The sequence below is a fragment of the Corythoichthys intestinalis genome, chromosome 1 (assembly GCF_030265065.1).
Source record: "Corythoichthys intestinalis isolate RoL2023-P3 chromosome 1, ASM3026506v1, whole genome shotgun sequence".
NCBI lineage: Eukaryota > Metazoa > Chordata > Actinopteri > Syngnathiformes > Syngnathidae > Corythoichthys > Corythoichthys intestinalis.
In genome coordinates this window covers 22299058-22326793 of record NC_080395.1, presented here as the reverse complement: position 1 = coordinate 22326793, position 27736 = coordinate 22299058, and the positions used below count along the sequence as shown (strand labels likewise).

General features: G+C 36.9%; 1 protein-coding gene across 2 annotated transcripts; it reads left to right on the top strand.

The window, feature by feature from the left end:
- Positions 1 to 27011, top strand: LOC130923848 (COUP transcription factor 2-like). Of its 2 annotated transcripts, none has more exons than XM_057849921.1 (3): positions 1 to 700; positions 3650 to 4180; positions 23974 to 27011. In XM_057849921.1, exons 1-3 carry the CDS (start codon positions 289 to 291, stop codon positions 24246 to 24248), a joined length of 1218 nt encoding a protein of 405 aa, XP_057705904.1. In that variant the 5' UTR covers positions 1 to 288; the 3' UTR covers positions 24249 to 27011. The 2 variants fall into 2 exon arrangements, with proteins under 2 accessions (XP_057705904.1, XP_057705911.1); XM_057849928.1 differs by having other exon boundaries at positions 3611 to 4180.
- Positions 27012 to 27736: the final 725 nt, after the last annotated feature.

Genomic DNA, 27736 nt, shown 5'->3' with positions numbered 1-27736 from the left:
TCATCAGATCCATCAGAACTCAACGCGTGCGTCTCCTCCACCTCTCCTCCTTTGCGTGATACTTCTGGACCATTTGGGGGGAATAAGACCTGGTTTAACAAGCTGGACGACCAGGACTTGGATATTTCTGCTTCCTTCTTTGTTATAAGAGGATAAACTCGCTCGGTGGTCTCCATGCACGCTTCCCGTCATCCTTGGTGGATGAGCTTATTTGATTTTTTGGTCACTTCATCTTCTTAAGAGGTGGTGATAAATTGAGCGAGAAAGGGGGAAAGTTTAGTGACGGACATGGCGATGGTGGCGTGGAGGAACCCCGACGAGGGGACACTGTCCTCCCCGGTGTCGCACGTCGCTCTGCCGGTGCACGTGAACCCCTCGCCGGCCTCTCTGGAGATGCCCCCCGCCGCGGCACCACCCACGACCGCCGTCAACAATAGTTCTTCTTCGTCGTCCTCGTCGTCGTCGGACAAGCAGGCGAGCGCGCACATCGAGTGCATCGTCTGCGGCGACAAGTCCAGCGGAAAGCACTACGGCCAGTTCACCTGCGAGGGATGCAAAAGCTTCTTCAAGCGCAGCGTGCGACGCAACCTCAGCTACACTTGCCGGGCCAGCCGAACCTGCCCGGTCGACCAGCACCACCGCAACCAGTGCCAGTACTGCCGTCTTAAGAAGTGCCTCAAAGTGGGCATGCGGAGGGAAGGTACGCGGCTCAAGGCCCACTCGACTCAATTCTCTCATCATTTCTTGCATCGAAATGATATTTGTTATTAAGGTTGCTCAAAGTTCCGAAAGTCACAGCACCAATCAATTCCAAATTTGACGCATTGACCTCAGTGAGCACGTATTGACAACTATTTTTCACAATTCCCTAATGTAATAGTTTCCCACAATTATCATGAAAAAAAAATCACATAAAAAAAACTCGTAATCTTCAAACTGTTGAGCCTTGTATTTTGAAAATACGCAATTTTCTATTCATTCTGTCCTTTTTTTTCCTTTTAAACGAAAATATTCCATATTTTCTAGGTTAACAAAGCAGACAATTTATTGATGTCTTCGCTCCGCATTTTGCAATCAATTCAAACCATTTGAACTGCTACTGCTGGATGGTCACCTCGATTTACTACAAAATTGCTTAAATTGCCTTTACTTCACATTTTCGTGACAACGTTCTGAAACAAATGTAGTGAGGATTACAATTATTTGCTCCATCTCCTACATTTCTTTTCTCCGGAAATATTTCAACTTCAAAATATGCAGCTAAACCAGGACATCTTGACGACTGTACGACAATTTTTCCACAATGAGATTGTCAAAGAATTCCTATTTGAAAAAGTTTACTTACAGGTCATTTGTGAAGCAAGCTCTCACATTTATAGCAGGACAACTCCATTTTTAAATGAAAACATTGTGGGTTTTCACTTATACTGATTATTAATAATATTAATAGCGCTATTGTATTCAACATATAGTGCTGTCCATTATATATATATATATATATATATATATATATATATATATATATATACATTCTATAATATTAAAGTGAGCTTGTCACGTTCACACACACAATTTTACAAATTGATTTTATGTTCAAATGAACCTTTTGTTCTCACATTCCACTTTTAGCATGCAGAAAATCAACCTATAGCCATTTATTCTATTTGGAAATTTTTAGTTTTACCATGTTTCTAAAATAAATAAAAACAAACGTCCTTCGTCCAGAATATATTAAACTAAAATAATTCTGGGCCCTATAATATATGTTGGTGATCACTAACTTTTATTAAACTGAAATTATATTCGAAAAAAATAATAATTCGAGAACAGAATAAAAGGGTTAGGGTTTAGGATATTTGAGATTTAATTACATATAAAAATTATAATACATTTTGATAAAATAATAACATACCATAAGCAATCAAAATGGATGCAGGCAGTGGAGAACCATGTGATTTCTCTCAGCCAATCTTTGAGGACAAGAATGAATAAATATGAGGATATATAAAACTGATATTATTTACCCAGAGGTTTAAACATTTCAAAATGGATATAGATATTAAAATCAAATTTTAAGAACTTTTATATATAAAACAAACTAATATAAAATAGACGAGGTTAAAATTGAAATTTCACAAAGTTTACAAGTCAAGTCAGTCAAAAAGAAAGCTTTTTATGACCCAAATAATATCACAAATGAATCTGTTTGGAGTCCAGACTAAACGCCATTAGTGAGTTTGGGTGCAGCCAAAGTTTGTGTACGTGTGAGTGTGTTTGTGGTGGAGGGGGTGAAACCAACCGGGACGCCAAGAAGACAGCCATTCCTAAATTTAGCACCTCTCCAAAGCCCCTCTGGCGTGACGGCGCAGAGGCTCGCACGCGATCCCCAACCCGCTTTAATCCTCTCCCATTCTTAAAGTACATGCAATTTATCACCTTTAAGTATAAACAACATTTGTAGTATTACATTAATAATGTTTTTTTTTTTTTGCTTTTAGTTTTATGACAGATGAGGAAATAAATTAACTCATTGGGTGCCAAAGACGGCAATAGACATCCAATCCATGCATTTTGACTGGCAGTTGGCAGCAATTATTATTTTACCTGCTCTTATTTTTTTGTTAAAGAGGATAAAGAATATATTCCACTATAACTGCTAAGAAAAAAAAGTATAACAGTAAATGAAAGGACAGAAAAAAAACGTATTTTTTGCTGTATATTTTCTAAAGCGTGCCTTTTAAAATTAAAATTATGTTTAAAAAGAAAGCGTTGAAACCTTCAATTTTGAAGCACTGGGGCAAAAATAGTTTTTCTAAAGAGCAAAACTGTTTTGCATAAATCTTTTGAATACAGATTTTGACACATGCAGGGATGTTAAGCTATGGGCCACTCAAAATAAATAAATAAATACATACATAAATAAATTAAAATTTTAACTTGAGAAAGCAACACATATGGAGAAAATTTGTTGACTGAACTGAATTGAAACGTGGGAGCATGTAGACTTATGTGGAATTCTATAGTTTAATATTAATGTTTGGAATAATACTGAGCAGTGTGGCATGGGCAGAGTTAAATAATGTGCATGTGAAATGTAAAATTTCGCAGTTTAATGTTTCTGTTTGGAATAATGCTGTGCAGTGGCATAACAGGATTCTATATATAGTCGTCTTTTATTTCTAAGGTGCTGAGATTGACTCTTCCTTGTTAAACAATGTACAAATAAAATTATGTACTGTCCGCCATATGTGCTTGCCAGAACTGAAACTTGAGAGAAAAACTAAAAAGCTAGTATATGGTCCCTTAGTCTTGCGAGAGAACAAGAACTCAAGATCAAGTTTTTTAAAAAATCTAATTAATTATACTGTAATTTATTGTTAAAAATAAAATTATGAATAAAGCTTGTAACAGCTAAATCAAGTTCAAATGTAATATTTGATAAACGTTTTACTGTTTCCTGCATGTTGATCACGGTATAAGTACTGGCAACTATAAAATGGCCCTTTAATTTAAAAGGGTCTCTCTCGCTCTCACTTTTCGTTTTACTTGTATCTAAAAAAACAAACAAACAAACAAACTGGTAAAGCAGGCCCCTCGTATCTCAAGGCAGGACTGTCTTCTGTGTTGTGCGTGTGGTTATTTGGTTTAGCGGTGCAGAGAGGGCGGCTCCCCCCGGCGCAGTCGTTCCACGGCCAGTTCTCCCTGAGCAGCAGCGGCGAACCCCTGCAGTGCCACTCGTACCTGTCCGGTTACATCTCGTTGCTGCTGCGGGCCGAGCCGTACGCCACGTCGCGCTTCGGCTCCCAGTGCCTGCCGGGTGGCGGCGCGGTGGGCATCGAGAACATCTGCGAGCTGGCGGCGCGCATGCTCTTCAGCGCGGTGGAGTGGGCCCGCAACATCCCCTTCTTCCCTGACCTGCAGGTGTCCGACCAGGTGGCTCTGCTGCGGCTCACCTGGAGCGAGCTGTTCGTGCTCAACGCGGCCCAGTGCGCCATGCCGGTGCACGTGGCGCCGCTGTTGGCCGCCGCCGGCCTGCACGCAGCGCCCATGTCGGCCGAGCGCGTGGTAGCCTTCATGGACCACATTCGGGTCTTCCAGGAGCAGGTGGAGAAGCTCAAGACGCTGCACGTGGACTCGGCCGAGTACTCGTGCCTCAAGGCCATCGTGCTGTTCACTACAGGTACGTGACGTCATCCACACGCGCCGCTGTCACACAACTGCCACACCATTTGACGTTTTTTTTTTGTTTGTTTGTTTGTTTCATATACAACGCAATTCTGTACTTTGGAATAATATGTTAGGGGGGGCACACATCCAACACAAGCACATCCAACTTTCTTTTTTCTCAATTCGGACAAAGCTCCCACATTATTGACATACAACAGGAATATTAGTAGAGCAGTGGTATCAAAGGGTGGGGGGTGGGGGGGGGGGGGGGAGTCACGAATCCCTTTGTTTTGCAAATTAGTTGTGCAGCACAAAATAAGTTTGCAAACAAATTACGTTTAGATATATTGTTTTACAGAAATAATAATATATAACAAAAGTTGTTTTTTTTTTGTTTTTTTTTTTAACTTTTTATCCCTGTCGCTGGACATTTTCTCTCTGTTCTGCATTGTTTGTTTCAGTGGTGTAAATACGTATGTACTGCTCATATATTTTCCAATACATCTGGAATATTTTGTTTCTTGTAGGCCTTAAGTCTTTCACTTCCATTGACAGTTATCCAGTTCAACTAGCTGGCATTAAGTGATCATGTATCACTGCAATTGACAGTGCTAGACGTCCCATCCAATTTGTCTGGGGGACTGGCAGTGATTGAACGATGGATGGAAAATGGGTGGGACGTCTAACGCCAGCAATGGAAGCTAATGAGTTAATACTTAAAAATAAATATGAATAATTGTATTTTCAAACCTCAATCTTTTACACACGATACTGATCCTCTGAAAATCACTTGATCGGACACGATTTCCTATCAGATTGGAGGAATCCCTATTTACATTATACGTATACACAACAACATTAAAAAGAAAAGATAGACTGTACAGGTAAATAGAAGTAAATGTCACCATTCACTGTTGCTCTCGGTGCCATAAAGACACATTTAAAAACAAAAAACAAAAAAGTTCACCATTTAATCAATTTCTGTATTTTATTAGGGATTGGAACCTCTAGTTTGCTTGCGGTACTTTGCGTTACAAGACTCATGATCACGACCGTGCCACGATACAGCAATACAACGATTGTCGATAACCAAGTCAGGGAATCAATATACGATATTCTATGATACAACTATTAGCCCTGCCTGCAAGACCAGCACCAAAAGACAACAAATCAAGCAAAGTTCTGCTGGATTTGTTTGGTTTTGGTGCTAGTTTTGCTGGTACAGAAACCAACATATGGTGATTTTTTTTAGTAGGAAAAGAGAAAAAGAAGATATATAAAATAAAATTAACACTTCATATTTTGCACCTGAATGGGCGATCAGTCCAAAACTATATACAGTATTATGATGTAACATTTATGCAAACAAATACGATGTATTCTTAACAGTTACACTATATCTTTGCAAAATTATTGTAAACCAATTAGCTTCCTTAACAGATATACTAGTGGAAAATTCTATCGAGCAACCATTGGTTCCTTTATCTTAAAGGGACATCTTTTGAAACAAAATATTGATTCTTGGCGGTAGCATATCAATAATCTATTGAGATACAAAGTATCGGAATATATCACCATATTGAAAAGTATCGCAATATATCACCATATTGAGAAAATTTTCATACAGCTAAATTTTTTAAATGTAATTTTACAAGGAATTCAACATGCCCTTTACTGTTGTTTTTATCTTTATTTATTCATCTTGTTATAGAAACCTGTTTTATTAGTATATTTCAATAAACTAACCAATCAGCAAATCCAAAGAACAATCTTGCCAAAAAACACCTGAGAACAAACCAAATTAGCAACTTCAAAAAGTACAAATATTTTTAGATATTCATTGACTGATTTCGAGCAGTAATGAAGAAACACAACAAGAGGGGGGGAAAGCAATAATAACAGTAATCATGATTATAACAAAATAAGAGCAAAATACATATGTAGCTTGAAAAGGGGTGAAAAGAAACTAAGCTTTTTTTTTTTTTTTTTTTTTTTTTTTTAAAGAGTTTTAGAGTTACACAATTCACACCTTAAAATTTCCATGACAATACAGTCACTTCTTTATATCGTCATCCTCACCATCACTACTGCCATTACTACCACCGCCATCATCACCACTGCCTTCATATATTGATCGTACATTCAAGAGTAATCATATACAGTATATAATAACAACTTTACTGGTGTTCAAGATGACAACCATTGTTCATGAGATGTGTATTATTCATTATCCAATGTTATATGTGGACCTGCTGCCAGAAGGGAAGCAACCCCCATGCAACACGACCACCCATTGCTAAATGTCCTAACTGTGCATTAAAAACAAGATTTAGGAGCCTGTGCCAAGGGGTTATCCTCCAGCATCAGAGCCCCCCCTTGCCAGCCCTATACTCCAAGCTACCGGTATATTGAATGTGTAGACATATAAACTTGTTCGTATAGTAGTTTTCATCTATATACGTGGATATGTATAACCATTTATTTTAACTATCACCATCAGCAACAGCATTTTATCTTGCTCAATGTATATTTGAATAACGGTGACAATGAAGATGACAGCAATAGCCACAACAACCATAATAATAGTGATGACATCAGCGATAACAGCAAGACACTTATACAACAACTATACTAATCATGATGATTACACCGATAATAGTTACAATAATCTTAAGAACACCAATATATTTTTATTAGGGCTGTCAAACGATTAAAATTTTTAATCGAGTTAAGTACATCTTAAAAATTAAGTAATCGCAATTAATCGCAATTCAAACCATCTCTAAAATATGCCATATTTTTCTGTAAATTATTGTTGGAATGGAAAGATAAGACACACGACGGAATATACATACAACACACTGTACATAAGTACTGTATTTGTTTATTGTAACAATAAATCCACAAATGGCATTATTAACATTCTTTCTGTTAAAGTGATCCACGGATAGAAAGACTTGTAGTTCTTAAACGATAAATGTTATAGTTACAAGTTATAGTAATTTTATATTAAAACCCCTCTTCATGTTTTCGTTTTAATAAAATTTGTAAAATTTTCAATCAAAAGTGGGGTTAATATAATAATAATAAGAATAAAAATAACAATAATAAAAACAGGGTGACCAAAGTCTAAGTTTTACGTGTATTTTGCATAGCTATTTTGATATGGAATGCCAGTTCATTTTGCATTGTTGTTTAACCGTGTGTCACAATAAGGCCTCATTACTATAGACTGAAGTGCTTTTCTTTTAGTGAACATTTTTTTTGTTTTTTTGGAGAGATAGGAATATTATTTTTGTTGTGCTTTCACTAAACGATACTTATGTTTGTTGTGAAGGAGTTGCCGAAGCTTATTCCAATAAACGGCGCGGTCCAAAGAACGCCTGTGTCCACTCGCCTTTACTGCATAACATATATCTGTACATATCTTACCCAAAATACAACAAGAGACACATAATTGCCACTAAAAGAAAGAAAACTTACCGAAATATGTGTGGAGCACAAATAGCAATTTGCATTGCATTGTGAATACAACATAAACATCTCACAACTACTAATTCTCCCACGTTTAGAGGAAATAACATGAGTATGGAACGGCGCTGCCCTCAAGCGGCCGGTATCATTCTCTTCACTCTTAATGTCCATAAACGGTCTCATTGTAATCTGTTTGAGGCAATATGCGAGCGGGTCATTCAGTGCATGCGTTAATTGCGTCAATATTTTAACGTGATTAATTAAAAAAATTAATTAACACCCGTTAACGCGATAATTTTGACAGCCCTAATTTTTATATATAATATATACAGCATATCGATTATCTATCATCTAAAATATCGGGGAAAATGCGACAGTAACAAAAAAAAATACAATCAAGCGATAGTTATGAGGTAGATATCCGTGACCTATTTACGACACTATTTTTTTTCACTGTCACGTAATTTGTTTAAAAGTTTAAAATATGCGAGTGAATAATTTTTAAAAATCGTTTTTTGAAAACTAAATATTAGACATCAATTAATGATTTTAAGCTAAAAATGATAGGCATTTGGAATAATAAGTCTTATTACTTACCTTCTCTTTACGGCTGGGTTGAAACAAAAGCGGTTGTGCGGTGTCTGTAAACGGGGGTCTCCAGGGTAAAACAGACAAATTAAAAATAGTTTGGGGGCTTAATGCGCCATGAAACTGCTATAGCGGCATATGAACATCTTGTTCTATCAAACACAATAGTTCTTTTGGCTTGAAATACAGCAGTTTATTTTAAAGAGGGGTGCAAGAGCAGAAACTGCTTTTTCAGCCTTGTCTGTGTTTTCCACCATAGAGTAATTAAATGTTTTACACACAAGACATTTAGGTCCCTCTTTCTTTATATTGTGACCAAACCTGATGTTTATAAAGCAGTTTGAATATCTGAATACTTACCTAATACAGACACACAGAATCCTTTACGAGTAGTATGAAATTTTGGTCGTGAAAAGTTGGCAAATCCCCTCAAAATATGAGATTGCTGTAGTACTGTAAAAAGAAATTATAAGTTGAGGGGTCATAATTTATGAAATGCTTTAAATATAAACATAGATATATATTTTTTTCAAATAAATTACACATTAAAAACTATAAATGTTTTCATAATTATAGGGAAAAACATCATTTAGGAAATTGCGTGAATTGTTATTTTTTATTTGGCCGGTTAACAAAAACATCACAGAAAATATTTTCTCTGTTAAAAATAAGTCTTTAAAATGTTATCTCACACGTTCAAATTCCTATGTATTGCATTTTATTTGACTATATGTTGGTGAAGGTTTAAGTGTCATCATTCTAGAGTTAAGCAATATTCCTACGGGAATCATTTAAAAAGGACAAACAATTATGTTATGCATTAAAAATGAATTGGTATTTCAAAAAGCAGCAGCAACTTATGTAAGTTCAGTCACCTCGCTTGACCTGGTTGAAAAAGGCCGCCCTTAAAGGGACAGGCTGTGTTTAATCTGTCAAGGGGAATAGAAATAACTCGACATCAATTATGTAGCGTGAAGGGAGAATCATAACCACATCCTTCATTTTTATATTCTAGCTTAACCCTGTCATGCACGAATCATAATTTTTTAAAACTCTTACAGAGCACCCATATAACTCATTGGCTGCCGTTGACAGTGCCAGACGTCCAATCCATTTTGACTGAGAGGTTGAAAAGTTTTTTTTTTTTTTGTATTTATTTCAAATATCGTTTTATTTTAGATTTTCCCTACTTGAAGGGGAAGTCAAGGATTTTTTACATGAGTCTTAATCTTCGAGTTATCGAGGGTTTCATTAGTCGATGGCATTGATTTCAACAAATTCCGTGTCATTTGTTAATTATTTGTTAGTTTTAGGGTTTTTGGTGGCTAAGCTAGCGCGAGTCAATTGGACCATCTTAGCACGCCAATAAAAAACAATAATTATGCAGACATGAAAATCATCGATGACCCACGTAATCAATAATGTTGGCTATGTTTTCAGGGTAAAGTTATTAAAATTTACCATTGCATGTCAATAATTGCAGTATGAACAGCAACATTTGTCATCCAGAATCTCTGCAGAGGAGCAGGGTGGAGTTAGCCTGGAACTCCACACTCACCGCTGTTCCAGCAATAGAGTCTGGGACCCAGCTCCTTATTGGCCTTTCGAGCCCGAACGAAATCGTCCGTGCAATCGGATTCGTTTATTTGCGTGACGTGCTCTTAACGAGCAACGTCACTCTTGCGAGTCGGAAGTTGTCTCCACAACAACACAGAATATGAATCCTGTCCTATCCTATATGTTCCTATCCACGGTAAATTCAGTTTTAAATGACCTAAAACACATTGAGTCGCTAAAACCACCAGTCTGTCTCGCGCTAGCCATGTTGAATATACTTCTCCCTTCTCCGCTCTCCTCATATGTTTACGTCCTCGCGCTAGTTTCTTGTCGCTTTACCAACGTCACGTCCGCCCGTCGCTGATTGGCCCACTTTGCTGCCGGTTTGCTGTGGCTTGCTCCAACCTGGGAATTTGATCCGCGGAACAGTCGCCAGACTCTATAGCTGGAACAGATTTTTTTATGTCGTAGCCAGCAGCAAGTAACCAGTTTATATTGTTCCTTGTTCTTCATAAGAAATTTGTAGAAAAGTTCCTTTGCCTGTTTCTTCTGTCTGTTTCCACAGCCTTTAAATGCAAATTTCACCATGTTGCGGCCATCAGTTAACTCAGCAGACTGATGCTGCATTCGAGGAAGGTGCAAAGTCAGAGTTTCCAACCTCCGATTTGAAGAAATATCATTGGAACGCCTCCATTATTTGATCACTTACGTTTACATTCTCTTGGAATGCTTTGAGGTTGCAATTGGTACCCTCCGAGCGGGATACGTCAGACTTCCCACCTTCCTCGAATGCTGCGTGAGCACAAGTGGCCGAAGCACTCCTCTTTATTGTGGTCGTATTACGCATCTAAAGAAAATAGTCCTGCAGAATGAAATTAATTACGGCAGTTTGGTGTGACAATGTTTTGGCCGCATGGGTGTTTTGGAACAGTGATCTGTGTTTTGAATTTATTTCACTATGTTGGATCTGTTCATAGAGCTGTATCATTTTTTATTGGCATGCTATGAAGGTGCCATTGATTCGCGCTAGCTTAGCCACTCTGGAGCCCTAAAACTAAGAAATAACTTGCAAACTGCATGGAATTTGTTGAAATCAACTCCACCAACTTATTAAACCCCTGCTAATTTGAAGATTAAAGAGCATACGACACCAGAAAAAAAGTCTTAAATGGCATTATTATGTGAATTAGAATCATATTTTGAGACGATTCGACCATATACAACAATTTAGCAAAGCGCAGATGACGAGAAATTAGTCTTTTAATCTGCCGGTTAGCCACGCCTACAATTATAGGGCTTTAGCGTCCCCAACAGGTGGATGACGTCAGCGGTAGACTAGGCTCATCGGTTTTACTATTCAGCCCATTGAGGGGGAATTGTTCAGAACGAGGAAAATGAGACGAAGAGAGCTGCAAAATGTCATTGTTTCAGTCTCTCTACTCCCAATATTTTTACAGGATATTCTTTTTATCCAAGTATTTTCCCCAATAGCTATATAAATGGCTTGAGAAGGACCAGTCAGCCCGTCGAGGGGGAACTATTCACAATGAGGAAAACGCGACGAAGAGAGCGGCAAAATGTCATTGTTTCTGTCTCTTTACTTCAATATTTTTACAGGATATTCTTTTTATCCAAGTATTTTTCCCCAATAGCTATATAAATGGCTTGAGAAGGACCAGTCAGCCCGTCGAGGGGGAACTATTCACAATGAGGAAAACGCGACGAAGAGAGCGGCAAAATGTCATTGTTTCTGTCTCTTTACTTCAATATTTTTACAGGATATTCTTTTTACCCAAGTACTTTCCCCAATTGCTAAATAAATGGCATGGTCATGACAAATAACTTGTGCTAAATGGAATATAAAATAATAAAAATCCATTTATTCAAGACGACATGGCAAAATTACTCCATAATGGTCAAAACAGTCGACTTTACCTTTACTGTCACACCTGCCGAACGATATTTTATGACACCTAAATCGGACATATGTCATTTCCCTTCCCCGGCTTCGGAGAATGTAAACAGACCAGAAGGAGTGACAGCTAGCCGACATGCTAACCCGAACCGAGGGATGTTTCAAAGTCTTCGAAGTGGAAAATCACACATAACTAGCCTGGATTATTTGACATGACGACCCGGTTGTCGAGTTTCTTTGCGGATCGGCAAACCGCCCGGCGGAGAGCAATTTACAGTTCGTTCCCTGGAGGAGGGTGGCTGGAATTGTTGTGTAGCTAACGTGCTAACAGCTAACTGCTAATGAGCGTGAGGATAGCTTTTTACATGCCTATCAATGATCAAACGTAAGTAGTCCTTTATTTAAAGGAATTTTATAGTGTTTACTTTGTAATCACTGTATTCGTATTTGACATAATACAAAACAAGATGTTTACTCACTTCCTTGTAAGTCCAATGGTCCCACAGTAAATATCCACGGTGAATGGGAACCTTTTGAAACTCCAAAAAGGCGCATACGCCTCTCCCGCATACAGAATGATTTTTCTGCAGCCGTTTGGCTGGCGTGATGCAAAAAATAAAAGTATTAATCCGCAAAATCAGCTGAATCCTTCGTCCTCATACACAACAGTACACTGTAGCGTGAAGAGGACGTCTTCTACCGTACACGTCACAGCGCCCTCCTCCTCAATGCGAGACCGAAGCCGGAAGTCACTCATTTTCCTGGCGCGGGATTCAAAAAACTAAATAAATATAGCGATCGCTTCCACACACATCCAAGCGGTCCATATCATTCAGGAGCATAAAATACCACGTGTATTATGAAATAAACATGCTTTTTCGTGTCACAAGCACTTTAAGCCTAATGTCAAAAATTCTGAACTTCCACTTTAATGTTTCATTTCAAAAACTACTGCTTGAAATATTTAGTTTCTAATCATAGGTTTAGTCATTCAAATAGTTTCTATAATTATTTGTATGGTGGGTTAGTTTCAGTTCAGAGTTCTACAGTTGTGTTTTGTGACAAATTTGAAATATTTTAGTGCTGTTTTGACGTGCAGTAACATTTCAAGTGTGTTTAGGTTACATTTTAGTGTTTTCTAACGGTACATTCAAAATATTTTGATTGTTATATCAAGGTTTATTTAAAGTAAATTGATTTAAAATCATGAAAAAAATGGAAAATTGCTTTTAGTGTTACTATTAATTATTTTAGTGGACAGGGTTGTCTCATGGTGTTTTTGTTAGAGTGTATTGTGTTATTTAATGCATGTTTGAATTACATGTGTAGTATTTTCAGATTTTAGTTGTGTTTTATAGTTTAAAGTCTATCGTTTGAGTACATTTAGTTGTTAGTAGTTAAACTGGTGTTGTTTTGGGGCGCATTTTAACCCTTTCAAATGCGAATCCAGATTTTTTTTTTTTTTTTTTTGTAATGAAATGGTTTTACTACTTTCATAATAGGACAGTAGTCTCAAACTTTTGGCCTGGGGGCCAATTACGGCCCACGGAAAAATATTTTGCGGCCCTCATTTGACATCCAATTGTAGTATTATACATAGTATTTTTTGCGATTGGCAATTTTATTTATGTATATGTATACACAGTATATATGGCAGAAAACCCTCAGGTGACTTGAAGTTCCGCTCTAAGGCCCCCAATTTGGCCAAATTTCAAAATTGTCCAATATGCACTTGTGATACATCATTGGAAAGCTTAAAATCTCAATTTTCTGGGGGAAGAAAAATTTTGAACAGGGGGGCATTAAAAAAAAAGATATATATGGAAACAGCGAAACCTTAACGAGAGGTGAGAGCATGAGAGAGGATAATTAAAGACGCCATGATTTTAACGAGATATTATCGCATACTTACCTTGTTTCGATCCAAAAACTCCATGTAGCATGAACCATTGAGTGTCAAGACACAGATGTGAATGGCCACAGGCGGATTTTTGGGGGATTTTACGGGTGAAACATGAAAATATAACAAGGGTCGCGTTGCAGAAATTGCAGACATCCAGGAGTTGTCAAAATGTTCTTTTTCATATATTTACCCTTTTAAACATTTTTTTTCTATTTTTCTTTGTTTGCATCAATTATTTATCATTTAAAATATCGGGGAAAATTCGATAGTAACAAAAAAAAAAATTATTAAGCAATAGTTATGAGGTGGATATCCGTGACTTATTTACAGACACCATTTTTTTCATTGTGATGTAATTTGTTTAAAAGTTACAAATATGCAAGTGAATCTTTTTTCAAAGTCGTCTTTTTTTTTTTTTTTTTTAAACAAAATATTAGACATCAATTAATGATTAAAAGCCATTTAAATTACGGACATTTTGAATAATAAGTATAATTACTTACCTTCTTTTTATGGCTGGGTTAAAACAAAAGTGGTTGCGGGACATCTGTAAACGGGGGTTTCCAGGGTAAAACGGACAGCTTAAAAATAGTTCGGGGGGCTTAATGCGCCATGAATCTACTATGGCAGCATCTAGACATATTGTTCTATCAAACACAACAGTTCTTTTGGTTTAAAATACAGCAGTTTATTTTAAAGAGAGGTGCAAAAGCAGAAAGTGCTTTTTCAGTCTTGTCTGTGTTTTCCGCCATACACACATACATATATATATATATATATATATATATATATATATATATATATATATATATATATATATATACATATATTAGAGATGTCGATGCCGATCGATCGGGTCCGATCACGTCATTTTCAAAGTATCGGAATTGGCAAAAAAATATCGGCCATGCCTTTTTTAATATATATATATTTTTTAATTAAATCGTTTTCTAAATGTATTTAACGTTACAGACATAATATGTTACACTCATCCAGAGTCTTTAGTTTAGGCTTAAGGTACCGATAACGGCGGTAATAAATTTTTTTTAAATGTATCACGTTAAATATTTAACGCAATTAATGCATGCATTGCACGACCCACTCACGCATTGTCGCACTCAATCTGTAATGGCACTGTTTTACCCTAATATATATACAGTGGGGAGAACAAGTATTTGATACACAGTCAATGGGAAAACCCATTGGCAGTGTATCAAATACTTGTTCTCCCCACTGTATATACAGTATATAGTGTATGTACACACTCATAAGGGACTTAATTAATTGACTGACCATTTAGAAAAAAGTTAAAAACAAAAACAAAAAAAACACAAATTAATGAAAAGCCATGAGTAATTTAAAAAAATATCAGTAACTCTCAATAAAATGAAAATAATTGGGGGGGGGAAAATTTAACTTTAAAACATCAATTGTAATATTTTTTGTTTTTAAAAAGAAGAAGAAAGACATAAACTCAGATAAGTGTGGCCCGTCTGTAGTAGTTTGCGATGGGAGTTTTATTTATTTTTTGTTTTATTAATCTCAGGTGACCTCACAAAGCTTTGGCTGCAAGAGACATCCATTTCAACAGTTGAAAAGGATTGGACGTCTATTGCCGTCAATGCGTTTTGTGTATATCAGTTTCCCTCTTTACTAACTACCAGATCAAATACTGTGTGACCCGGGCTTGCAGTGAATGAGTTAAGCTAATAATAACCTGAATAGATGTCCATTGTAGTGAACACTGTCCCTGAAAGGGTTAAAGTCTATTCAGTGTTTTGGTCTAAAGTGTTATGTTGATGTATATTTTGTGGTTTTTGTGGCATAATTATGCTAAATGTGGTGTTTTGTGGTGTATTTAAGCAAATTCAATGTTATACTGTAAAGTGGTATGCAATTAAATATGGATTTTATGTTGTTTTGTGGTAGAATCAGTCATTTTAGTGTTCCATGGTATAATCTAATTGAACCTGGTATAGATTTGTTTTTTTGGTGTTGATAGTCTTGTACGGTTGCATGGGGGTCTGCACAAGTGTATATACACATGTCATCAGAGCGGGATACATGCAGGCATACGTGGGCGCTCACAGGGTGCTTCCGCTGCCGCAAGTCACAACGCGGTGTCCTACATTTGACGGCGGCCATCTTGGCGGTGGCGTGCCGAGCGAGCGGGTCAAACGAGGTCGCACTGGATGTTTATCTGGGCGGCAGCTTGCAGATTTGCTGTTGTCGTCTCGTACGTTCACGCGCTGTTGCTCTAATAAAGCCGCAGACTTATGACGTGATTCATTTTGTTTACTTTTTTTGTCATCATATTATTTCGAATAGTCCCATTTTGATGAGTTGGAGGCAGGTATTTTATTTGATTTGACAATCAAATCCACTCAGTAAGATCAAATCTCACAGCAGGTTTTACTCAGAAACTTTAAATTACAATTCAGACTAATTACTGCCCGGCCTCAATATATAAAGATGTTTTCTCTCATTTACCATTACTTCAACATACTTTCTTGACACCGATGAATGCATGCATGAATGCATGAATGAATCTTGTGGCATTCAAGAGCAGTATTTTTGTCGAGAGATTGTCGTCAGTGGTTTTGAACTTTCACGTTTTTACGTGGCTTGAGACATACTTCCCTGAACTATTTGTTGTTGTTGTTGTTTTAGATTTACATGTTTATTGACTTCAGGGATTTAAGTTGTTTCAAGAAATCAAAAAGTATTGCTTATAAGCAAAAGAAAGGTCAAGGTTTGGAAAGACACTATGTTTAGTGAGGAGTTGTATGGGGAATACAAGTTTTTTCAAATTCCAGATTTTGCCATTTACTGAATCACTTACAGTCATACCATGAAGATTTTCTACCTGATTTTGGCGAATTTGCAAAAAGAAAAAAAAAAGTATTTCGTCCAATCTCAATTATTTTTGTCGTATTTTAAAACTGTTCATTATTATGTATTTTTTTTAAATGATTGTTTAAAGAAGCCGTACTGATAATTTAAGAAACTAAATAAAAATAAATAAATAAAATAAAAGTATAAATTAAATAAAAAAATAAATAATAAAATAAAATATAAAAAAATAATTTTTTTTTTTTTTTTTTTTAATTAGGAAACTAGAAAGTACTGATATCTTTCATTAACATATAAATATTAAACTCACCCCTTGTTAACGTCTCTGGCTATGTTTACATGGACACATTTATTCGTATTGAAAGCCTGATTGGAATAAAAATGCTTCATGTACACACTCCATTTGGAATATTCCAACCAAATCAAGACCATTTCGATCACGATAACATTCCAAATGAAAAGGATGATTTATGTCGATAAACAGTGGTACCTCGACATACGATCGCTTCGACACACGATCTTTTCGACATCTGACTTAAAATTTGACTTAACATTTGTTTTTACATCCGACGACACGCTCGAAATACGCCAACATGACATCGCCGCAGACGGACGCGCGGCGGATTTTCATGTGAGAGAAATCAACAGGTTCCAACGTTAGTGCAGGTGGTGAAACAAAGAAAAAGGTGACACTTACCATTGGAATGAAGATGGAAACGATAGAAAAATATGAGCTTGGGCTGCGCATCCATGAACGGGCTCAACAATACGGCCGTAGAATGTCTACGATCTCCACGGTCCTACTCAGACCTCCGTTCGCCAGTCTTTATAAGTTAAGGTGACAATTATTATTGTGGTAATGTCACCAATGAAATCGCCAGCTTCGTCAGGTTTTTATCATTTATTTCAGAACTCGTGCAACACAACACGCCTACTGTCCGCAGCAGTTGATGGTGTTCTCAACAAAACATTAAAAAAAGAGAGTAAAATGTCAACCTCTCCCTGTCACGTCAGCGACAAGGTGCGTTAAGGTACAGCACGCAAAACACGTCCGCCACATTAGAACCTGATTCGTTACTCTCTTATTATTCAGTTTTTTACTAATAATTTATTTGTTTTGCTATGTGTAATGGCCATTTGTAGTAGTACCAGCTGTATCTATTAAGGATTTATTGTAGGTTTCCGGGCTGTGGAATGAATTAATGGAATTATAATTTATTATGGGAAAATCCTGCTCAACGTACAACCATTTCGACTTACAAACACGGTCCTGGAAGGAATTAACTTTGTATGTAGAGGTACCACTGTATGATATGATTGGTCCGCTTGAAAACAGTTATTCCAAAATTCCAGAATAAACAGTCTTCACCAGGCATGTCTGTGTCAGTATACACGTTTCTGTTTTTCTCAGAAGCTAGTAGTAGCAGAGCGAGCAAAAGACTGAACTGGTATCCAAGACGAGCACGTTGCTGGAGATATTAAAAATATATACAACTGTTAAAATACCTGACGGTAGAAACACTTACCTGTCAACCCGAGGCCGTTGGCAGTCTTACAAATAGGGACATATGCGCTTACAAATTGGTGACTAATCTTACAACGTTGTATATAGCGTGCAATATGAAACAAAAATAAAACTCAATTTTTAAAATGATATGAATTTATTGGTAAAATTGTCACATATAACCTGGTGCAATCAAAGAACAATCAATATCTTCAACTACATCCTGATTACTAAAATTTAAGAGTGACTTTTTTTATAATTGTATGTAGCACTTTTGGCAATTTCTATCATGTCTTGATGGCTGCACTTGATGGCACTTCAGCTAGCAATTCAGTTTGACTTGAAGGTAGTTCGTTAGTGTGTCCAATTATAAATTAAAAAGGTCAATTGATAAAATTAACTTACCGATGCAATCTTAGAGTTAGGGAACATTTATTTAGCTAATTCTGAGAAGTGATCAGCAATAGTTGCAGGCTAATTGTGTTCGGCAACAAATTGGCAGAATGAAATCTCTGCGCTCGTCACTTTTCATTCTGCAGACTTCATCTTTATGACCAGTGTTGTTAATCTTACTTTAAAAAAGTAATTAATTAGTTACAAATTACTTAAGTTTTCCCAAAAAGTAACTGAAACTCAGTTACCTGAAGATAAGAGTAATTAGTTACTTGACAAAGTAACTGGTGTTACCTTTCATGTTTTTTGTCATTAAAAAAAAAAAAAAAACAACAAAAATATTAACTAGAGATGATGCCGATCGATCGGGTCCGATCACGTCATTTTCAAGTATTGGAATCGGCAAAAAAATATCGGCCATGCCTTTTTTTAATTTTTTTTTTTTTTTTTATTAAATCGTTTTCTAATTGTATTTAACGTTACAGACATAATATGTTACACTCATCCAGAGTCTTTAGTTTAGGCTTAAGGTAGGGTTATCCAATTTATCCCGATAATGGCGGTAATTAATTTTTTTTTAAATGTATCACGTTAAAATATTTAATGCTACTAATGCATGCGTTGCACGACCCACACACGCATTGTCGCGCTCAATCTGTAATGACGCCGTTGTACCTATATAGAGAGATAAAAGGCAGCGTAAAATGAGTAGAGTGAACTTTGGCAGCCTTTGGAGACTTTTTTAATTGGCTAAAGCCTTACAATCCCTCTCCCTATGATTAGAAATATCATGGGAAGCAATGTGGGGAAGCAAGGTAGCAATTGATCTTTTCTTTACACCTTATGTTATTTCCCAACGCAGAGAAGATATATCAATTGGTAGCACTACGCACAGTCATGGGTCCACTTCCTATCATGCATTTGGCTTGAATGGCTGCAGTATCATTTACTGAAAGCTCAACAAATACACTAGATGGCAATATTTAGTCACAATATACAAAGTCACAAGTCTTTCTATCCGTGGATCGCTCTCACAGAAAAAATGTTAATAATGTAAACGCCATCTTGAGGATTTATTGTCACAATAAACAAATACAGTACTTATGTACTGTATGTTGAATGTATATATTCATCCGAGTTTTATTCATTTTTTTTCTTAATGCATTGCCAAAATGTATATGATCGGGAAAAATTATCGGGAATGATTGGAATTGAATCGGGAGCAAGAAAAAAAAACTATTGGATCGGGAAATATCGGGATCGGCAGATACTCAAACTAAAACGATCGGGATCGGATCGGGAGCAAAAAAACATGATCAGAACAACCCTAATAGTAACCCTTGCTATGTTTGGAAGTCGTTTAATTTTGTGAATCAACTGTTAAAGTTGTTAAAATTGCTCCTGTTTTTGCATTAGTTCCCTTCTGTCTACTTTCGACATGTTAAAGTTTTAAAACCGTTTCATCATTTAAAGATAGATTCAAGTCAAGATTTTGCCGATTTAGGAGTATATTAGATAAAAAGTTACTTAAGTTCGCTGAGAAGGTTCACTACAACAGAGCCTTTCTGAGAGGTCTACTGCTTCAAAATGGCGGCTGTTTAATAACGCCGCCGTCTGTCATTTCGCATGTAGTTCTATAAGCATTTGATATCTAGGCGTAGATTGTAGGCTGTCGGCTACAGTCAGGAAATATTGGCGCCACCTAGCCTAGCATCGCGTTTGCTACAGCGTCATAACACTCTTCTCTCTCAATGTCTCCGACTTTTCTCACATCATTCAACCAACGCATCGTAACGCATGTTGTCTCGTTGCCGAAACGGTGACAAAATCCAAACGGAGAAAAAAAATGTAATGCATGAAAAACGTACAGATTTGAACGTACAGCGTACACGTTTAAAAATCTGTGCTCACTTGTACAAATTATGCCGAAACCGTACAACTTGACAGGTATGGAAAGACTACAGAAAAAAAAACATAAAACAACACTAGCGGAAGTTGCTACGGCTTTTTGTTGTTGTACTTCTATTTCTGGTAAATATAGTCAATCTGCGCATGTCAAAATAATTTGTTCCAACCGAAAGTAATGCTACAGTGTCCATGAAATTTAGTCCATTTAGTCCATGTGCATCATATTCAATCGCAAGTGCTAATTTTGTCCATGGTTCTATAGATAAGATATGTCATGGCTGATCACTGAAATCAATCAAGATTATTGATCACAAAAAAAGGTTCATTAATCGGCCAGTCCTATTTTCTCTACTTGTATGCTGTATTTCATAATTTTTTGAGCGGGTCAAATAAGTAGTAGTTTAAAAAAGTGTGCAAGGGAGCTCATTTTGGAATCTTGTGCCTTGACAGAAAATGTGATTGAAATTGCAAAATCACAAAAATGCACTGGTCAATACAGGCGTAAATGTGGATACTTTGGGGAAATCATAGGTCACTTCTCGTTGATTTTGAGTAACTCCCCGTTGATCTCTGGGCACTGAGTCACTTCCTCTTGCTTTCTTGTCGCTTCCTCTTGAGTTTGGGGCATTTCTGGGTCACAACGTTTAAATGTTGAACCAATTCCAAGTCAGTTCGTCTTGATTTTGGGTTACTTCGTGTTGGTTTTCTGGTTGTTCCGTGTCACTTCCTGTTTATTTCGAGTCACTTACTGTTGATTTTGGGTCATTTTTTGTTGATTTCAGGATTGGTCAATCCCTGTTAATATAGAGTCAGTTCTGGGCCACTTCCTGTTGATTTCGGCCCACTTCCTCTTGAGTTTGGGGTATTTCAGGGTCTCTCCTTGTTGATTTTGGATCACACCTTTTTTATTTTGGGTAATTAATTTTTGGAGGGGTCAATTCCTGTTGATATAGAGTCAGTTCCGAACCACGTTGTGTTGTTGAAGTGGATTTCAGGTCACCGCCTATTAATTTTTGGTCACTACATATTGACTCTGGTGCACTTTGGATCACTTTATTTCGGGTCACTACCTGTTAGTTTTGGGGCCTTTTTAGGTCACTTAGAATAGAATAGAATAGAATAGAATAGAATAGAATAGAATAGAATAGAAAGCTTTTATTGTCATTGTACAACGTGGTTTAAAGTTTCGCCATAACGTGCCCCAGATAAAAGCGAAAATACAAAATGGGTAATATAAAAACACAGGGTACACAGATTGGGACTAAAGTGAACTAGACTAGCAGCAAGTAGTTATGTAGTGGTAATAAAACAGTGCCTATTTGACAATTTACAGTACTCAGACAAGGAGGCAGATGGCTGACCTGATATGATAGTGCATAGATATTATGTAACAGTGCAAAAATATATGTAACTATAATGTAACTGTGCAACTATTGCATATGCAGTACCCATATTATACAGTACCTATATTGAAACAGATGTATGAGAACATATTACTTAGTGAGATGCATGTGACAATATTATGCAGTACCCAGATTGAGACAGATGTCTAACAACATATTACTTAGTGAGATGCATGTGACAATGTTGTGGCATTAGCAGTGCAATGACAGTGACATTCAGTGCAAACTTCTGGGTCACTTCCTGTTTATCATTGCGAAATTCCACATCACTTCCACTTAATAGTTTACCGCACGTAACAAGTCACCTTTGCTCATTAATATTCATGACGCTAGCGACTGTTGGTAGGGGGGTCAAACTCGCGCTTGTACCTCATGCTAGACGCATGTAAATTGTGTACGAATGTCTACCGAGCTAAACCTACTAATTCTGTCTGAAAATGATGTCTCTGGTGCCATATTCACTAGTAAAGATGTGGAAGAACATACAAGTGTTCAGAGATGGCTTGAGTGTAGAGGGCTGAAAAAGATGGGAAAAAGCCAACCAGATCCAGAGGTAGATTTTTATCGATACCTTTTTCTTGTGTGCGTTTTTTTTTTTTTTTTTTTTTTTTTTTTAAATTAACATTGCTTTACACCACTGACAATGGCATTCTCCTGTTTCAACAAGCTATCCTTCACCAACATATGCCTGTCTGTCTTATATATTATATCCTCTGGTTGTCTTACGTCTGACAGTTCTTGGGGTATTTTATATTGCTATTTTTATGTAGTGATCACAAATTCTACTCTGTGACAGCCAACGAACACTTTTAATTCTTTCATTATTTTTCATAATCTTAATTCTATTAATTGATTTACACTTCCCCCTTACTACGGTTGCTTCTTTACAACAAAAAAGGTCAATCTTTTAGAACTAGAGCAGTGGTTCTTAACCTTGTTGGGGCTACCTAACCCCACCAGTTTCATATACACATACACCGAATCCCACTTTAGTGTAAAATAAAATATGATTTTTTTCCCCCCAAATTCAAGACATCTAGTTTTTCTACTGCTGCACAAAATGAACCATGCAGAACAAAACCAACATAGTGCTGGAACTCATAACAAATTACATACCTGCTTTGCCATCGGGTATGCAACTTCATATGATGTTGTGAGGATCGGTTTGTTAATGGGTACAAATCAAAGAGCAGGCAGAGTGGCCTTATCATCAAATCTGGCTCTGTTCACCTTGAATTCAGCAAGCGTTGTGTTCTTATATTCTCCATCTCCATGCAGCTTCTCGAAGTGTTCCTTTAGTTTTGCCGGTGCGAGGCTAAAGTTGCTCAACTTAGCACTGCAAATCATGCAGCTAGGACGCCGACTCCCATCCCGTTCCGTGATGCATGAGAGTCTACATTGTACATATTCGTCCGACCACGGTCTTTTTTGCTCAACATAGTATGGGTTCAAATATGAAGAAAGTAATTATACAACATACTACGATGACATTCACATGTTGTATCGCTCCTGAGTGCGCTAAATTCTTCGCAGCACTGATTGGCCAAGCAATGTCACGTGATCATCTGCAGCCAGTGATGGCCAAGCTGGGCATGCCATCGCTTATAGACATGATTAGTCGGTGTGTCTTAACCTCAGCGGCAGAGGCTCCCCCGAACCCCTGAGACTGACTCACCAACCCCTAGGGTTCGATCGAACCCAGGTTAAGAACCACTGATCTAGATAGAGCCGCCTATATCCAAATGGCTCACCTCTTCAGGGCAGGCTGTGGATCAGGATTGTCATCTGTAGGACCATGCCCCACGAAAATGTTTACTACATATGAAGGTGAATGGCTTCACCTTGCTGGCGTTAAACTGGTCTTTTGGACGTCTGCACAAGTTCATCTATTGTTTACATTTATCCCTCTGAGATTTTGGCTTCGGGAAACAAAGAAGAAAACATCCTTCTTATGTGGACGGTCGTAATGTCTGCAGTCGTTTCTACAAGTTCCATTGCAGCAGTGTTTACTCGGCATGTTCTTTTTTGAAAGATTAACGCAGAAAACAAGCAGTACTTGCATCGATTGTATGCGAGCGCGCTTATATGTTGACCCCCTTCCGATTTACGATGGTGACGTCACGTGGCCCTGCGGTCTAAAAAATAGCACTCATGCGGTACGCTATTGAAAGACATTTGATAGCAGTAATAATCTGAGTTTCAAGCTTTGTCATTTGACGAATTAAGTTCACAAGTCAACATTTTGTTTCATTGATTACTTACTGCCGTTATTCTTCCTCCTCCTTTTCCGGTTCCCGTTCTCCTCCAGATGCTTGCGGCCTGTCGGACGCAGCGCACGTGGAAGGTCTGCAGGAGAAGTCCCAGTGCGCCCTGGAGGAGTACGTTCGAAGTCAGTACCCCAACCAGCCCAGTCGCTTCGGCCGTCTGCTGCTCCGCCTGCCGTCTCTACGTTCCGTGTCGTCAGCTGTCATCGAGCAGCTCTTCTTCGTGCGTCTGGTGGGCAAGACGCCCATCGAGACCCTGATCCGTGACATGCTGCTGTCGGGCGGAAGCTTCAACTGGCCTTACGTGCCCGTACAGTAGCGCCCTCTATAGCTTCTCCAGGAAGGATTTACAGAGCTCTAGACATGATGGAAGTCATTTTTTATAGTCATTTGTGCTATTGACGCCAATGGACGTCCAATCCATTTTGACTGGGAAATTTTGACCAGTCAAAATGGATTGGACGTCCACTGCCGTCAATGGCACAAAAGCATATCTGGCGCTCTGTGTAAATTTCTCCCTTTTTTGAGATTATCGGACATTTTTTGCAGTGTCATCAAATATGTATCGCCACCTGTATGTGTATATTTATCATAGTTGGGTTGTTTTTTGTTTCGTTTTTTTAAGCGGCAGGGCTTCTGCGTGATGTTTTTTGTTGTGGTTTTGTCAATATTTGATTTCATTTTATAAAAATATCTCAGATTTAGCACTTTTTTTTCTTTTACGGAATAAAAAGATAACACGCAAAGGAAGAGCACAACTCCACACAAAAAGCACACATAACCTTTGTGCTACTTCTAGCTGTCTTGCAACAAAAATGCATTGAAAGCGCGATAGTAATGCCATTACTTTTTTAAATCGTGAAAAGCAAGTCACATTGTCACTTTTATATACATTTCTTTTTACATTGTTGTTGGTTTACATTAGGGGTCAGCAAACCGCGGCTCTGGAGCCGCATAGGGCTTTTCAGTGCAGCTCCAGTGGCTCCCTGGAGCTTTTTCAAAAATGTTTGAAAATGGAAAAAGATAGAGGGGGCGGGAATATATTCTTTAGTTTTTATATGGTTTCTGTTGGAGGAAAAACATGACACATTCTTCCAATTCATTAATATTGTAATGAAGTTAAACTTGAGGCGTCATTGTAGAATAGATTAGTCACGTGGTGCGTCATTCTCTATAGGATTCACTGCAGAGAAAATGAACATTTAGTGTATTTTCTGCACTATAAGGCGCACCTTCAATGAATGGCTAATTTTAAAACAGTTTTCAAGTATACTAGTAGGGCGTAATGCATTATAAGGCGCAGTAGTAGTAGTAGTAGTGGTGGTAGTGGTTGCCCTTGCGTTATGCAGCCACAAGATGGAGCTGAGCTAAACGGATAACGGATTTATAATAAGTTGACAATGAGCGTTTTTTTGTTTCCCATCATTTATCAGGGGAATTCTAAATCAGGCTGCTTAGGCAATACTTTTCTCCAAGATTGTCATCCATTGAATATGGTATGCCCACTGGTGTCGTGCCAATGTAGTTACCCCAGTCAAAATTTGTATCCCCTGGGCAGAGCCATATTGGAGGTAGATTTGTGTCTTGATTATTCAATCAAAAAAAGTTGCTTCAATTAAAAAAAAAAAAAAAAAGTTGCTTCAATCAAAATATATATTTTCAACCAAAAAAAGTCACTTTAATTGAAAAAAAATAATAATAAATTTGAAACTCAAAAATAAAATGCATGTGAAAGCTATTTTTCTTTGATTTTTTTTTTTTTTTTTTTTTTTTTATTGAAGTGAAGGTTTTTTTGATTGAAGCAAGGTTGATTTGTGTTTGGGCCGCATTTTGGCTAGGACATTTTTGTCTTTATTATTCAATCAAAAAATAAGTTGCTTCAAAAAAACTTATTTTCAAAATCACTTCAATCAAAAAACGAAAAATTTCAATCATGGAAAGTTTTTGAATGCGAAAAAATATTTGAGATTGAAAAATTTGCTTTTGAACACATAATTTTTCATTGAAAAAGTTTCCTTTGATTGAAGCAATCATTTTTGTGTTTGGGCCATATTATGGGTAGGACATTTGTGTCTAAATCATTTAATCCCCAAAAAGTTGCCTCAATCAAAAAAAAAAAAAAAATTTTTTTTCAATCAAAGAAAAAAATCCTTTGAAAAATAAAATTGTCCTCCCCTATTTTTTTTTTTTTTTTTTTTTTTGAAAATTATATGCAGAGCAAATGACAGTCTAAGTTGCTAGTCACATGATCTGATCGAAAAAAATAATTTTGACCCCATTACAAAATTTTTTGTTCATTTCATTCATTTTTGTTGTAGTTTTATTGCTTTACAACTTTGATATACTGTATATAGAAAAGTCAATTACATGCAATGACACTTTTCGAGGGGCCTGGCCACCCTGCCCCCCCCCCCCCCCTTAAAATCTGCTCATGCTTATAGTGTGGAAAATACGGTAATCATGAAAGCTGTATTTGTAGAAAAATTTAGTTATTTTGATAGTCAGCTATTATAGCTAATATAGATACATACGGCATTTGTTGCCTTATTTATAAGGCTTTCAATTTTTTGGCGGCTCCAGACATAACTGTTTCTTGTTTTGTTTTTTGCTCCAATATGGCTCCTTCAACAATTTGGGTTGTCGACCCCTGGTTTACATTAATACTACCCACACATTGATACTTGCTTTTTATTGGACAGCAGTACCAACTAATTTACTAAAAACATTTAACCAAATGTGGCACATATTTATTTTGGTTTGATGATGTCACAACATACAAATGTGAAAGAAAGAAAAAAGACATTGCAAGTAATCATTTTTTTATGACTTAAAATCATTGAATTTATTCAATCTAAAAATACATTTGAGATGAAATTTTTTTTTAGAATGATGTAGCAAAATAATACCAATTTCTTGTATTTTTAATTCTTTTAACTAAAGAAGTAATGGCATTACTGAGATACGTGTGGGTGTGCGTGTGTGTGTACGCACACTCTTTTTGAATAAACACTGATGTAATGTGAAAGCATATTTGTTTGCTATTGTGTTAAATTATAACTCAAGATTTATACAACTAAATAATGATAATAAAGTGTATTTGATTGATTTTGACATGTAGTGTTTCTGTGTGTGTGTGGGGGGGTGGGGGTGGGGGGGGGGGTGCTTTGAGATACAAGGTGAATTTGTTCCGCAACAACATTCTTAATTCAAAACATCTCAAATCGTGCTTTAACTCCAGCAGTGGAAGTGAATTATTTAATACTGCATTGTATGTCTACTTGGGTTATCTTTGTGCCATTTTGTGTGTGTGTGTGGGGGGGGGGGGGGGGATTTTGGAAGATTTGATATGAAATAATAATAATTGGTCCCAGTTTGTTTGGTTGCTTTAAAATGTTTTGTTTGTTTTGTGTTTGACAGTAAACCGTTTCACGAGTTTATGCTAGCAAGCTAATTTTTTTAGTGTATGTTCTTTCTTGATTTTTGTCTTCAACATATTCATAGTTTCCCTTCTTTACCAAATTTTGGAATATTTGATTTAAAAATAATAATAATAATAATAATTCATTCCAGTTTTTTTGGGGTTGTTTTAAATGTTTTGTTTGTTTTGTTTTAGTTAGACAGTAAACATCTCACCATAGTGCTCTCGTTTCAGAAGTTTATGCTAGCAAGCTAATTTTTTTGGCTATGTTTTTTTCATGATTTGTGTCTCCAACATCGTCATAGTTTCCCTTTTTTACCAAATTTGGGAAAATTTGATTTAAAATAATGATGAGTTTCCTTTTTTTTTGTTTTGTTTTTTTTTTTTTT

Excerpts from the sequence above, each read along its gene's own strand:
- LOC130923848 (XM_057849928.1), top strand. The coding sequence starts at position 289 with ATGGCGATGGTGGCGTGGAGGAACCCCGACGAGGGGACACTGTCCTCC. Across the intron at positions 701-3,610 it reads AGTGGGCATGCGGAGGGAAG|GACTGTCTTCTGTGTTGTGC; the intron begins GTACGCGGCTCA and ends ATCTCAAGGCAG. Across the intron at positions 4,181-23,973 it reads CATCGTGCTGTTCACTACAG|ATGCTTGCGGCCTGTCGGAC; the intron begins GTACGTGACGTC and ends GTTCTCCTCCAG.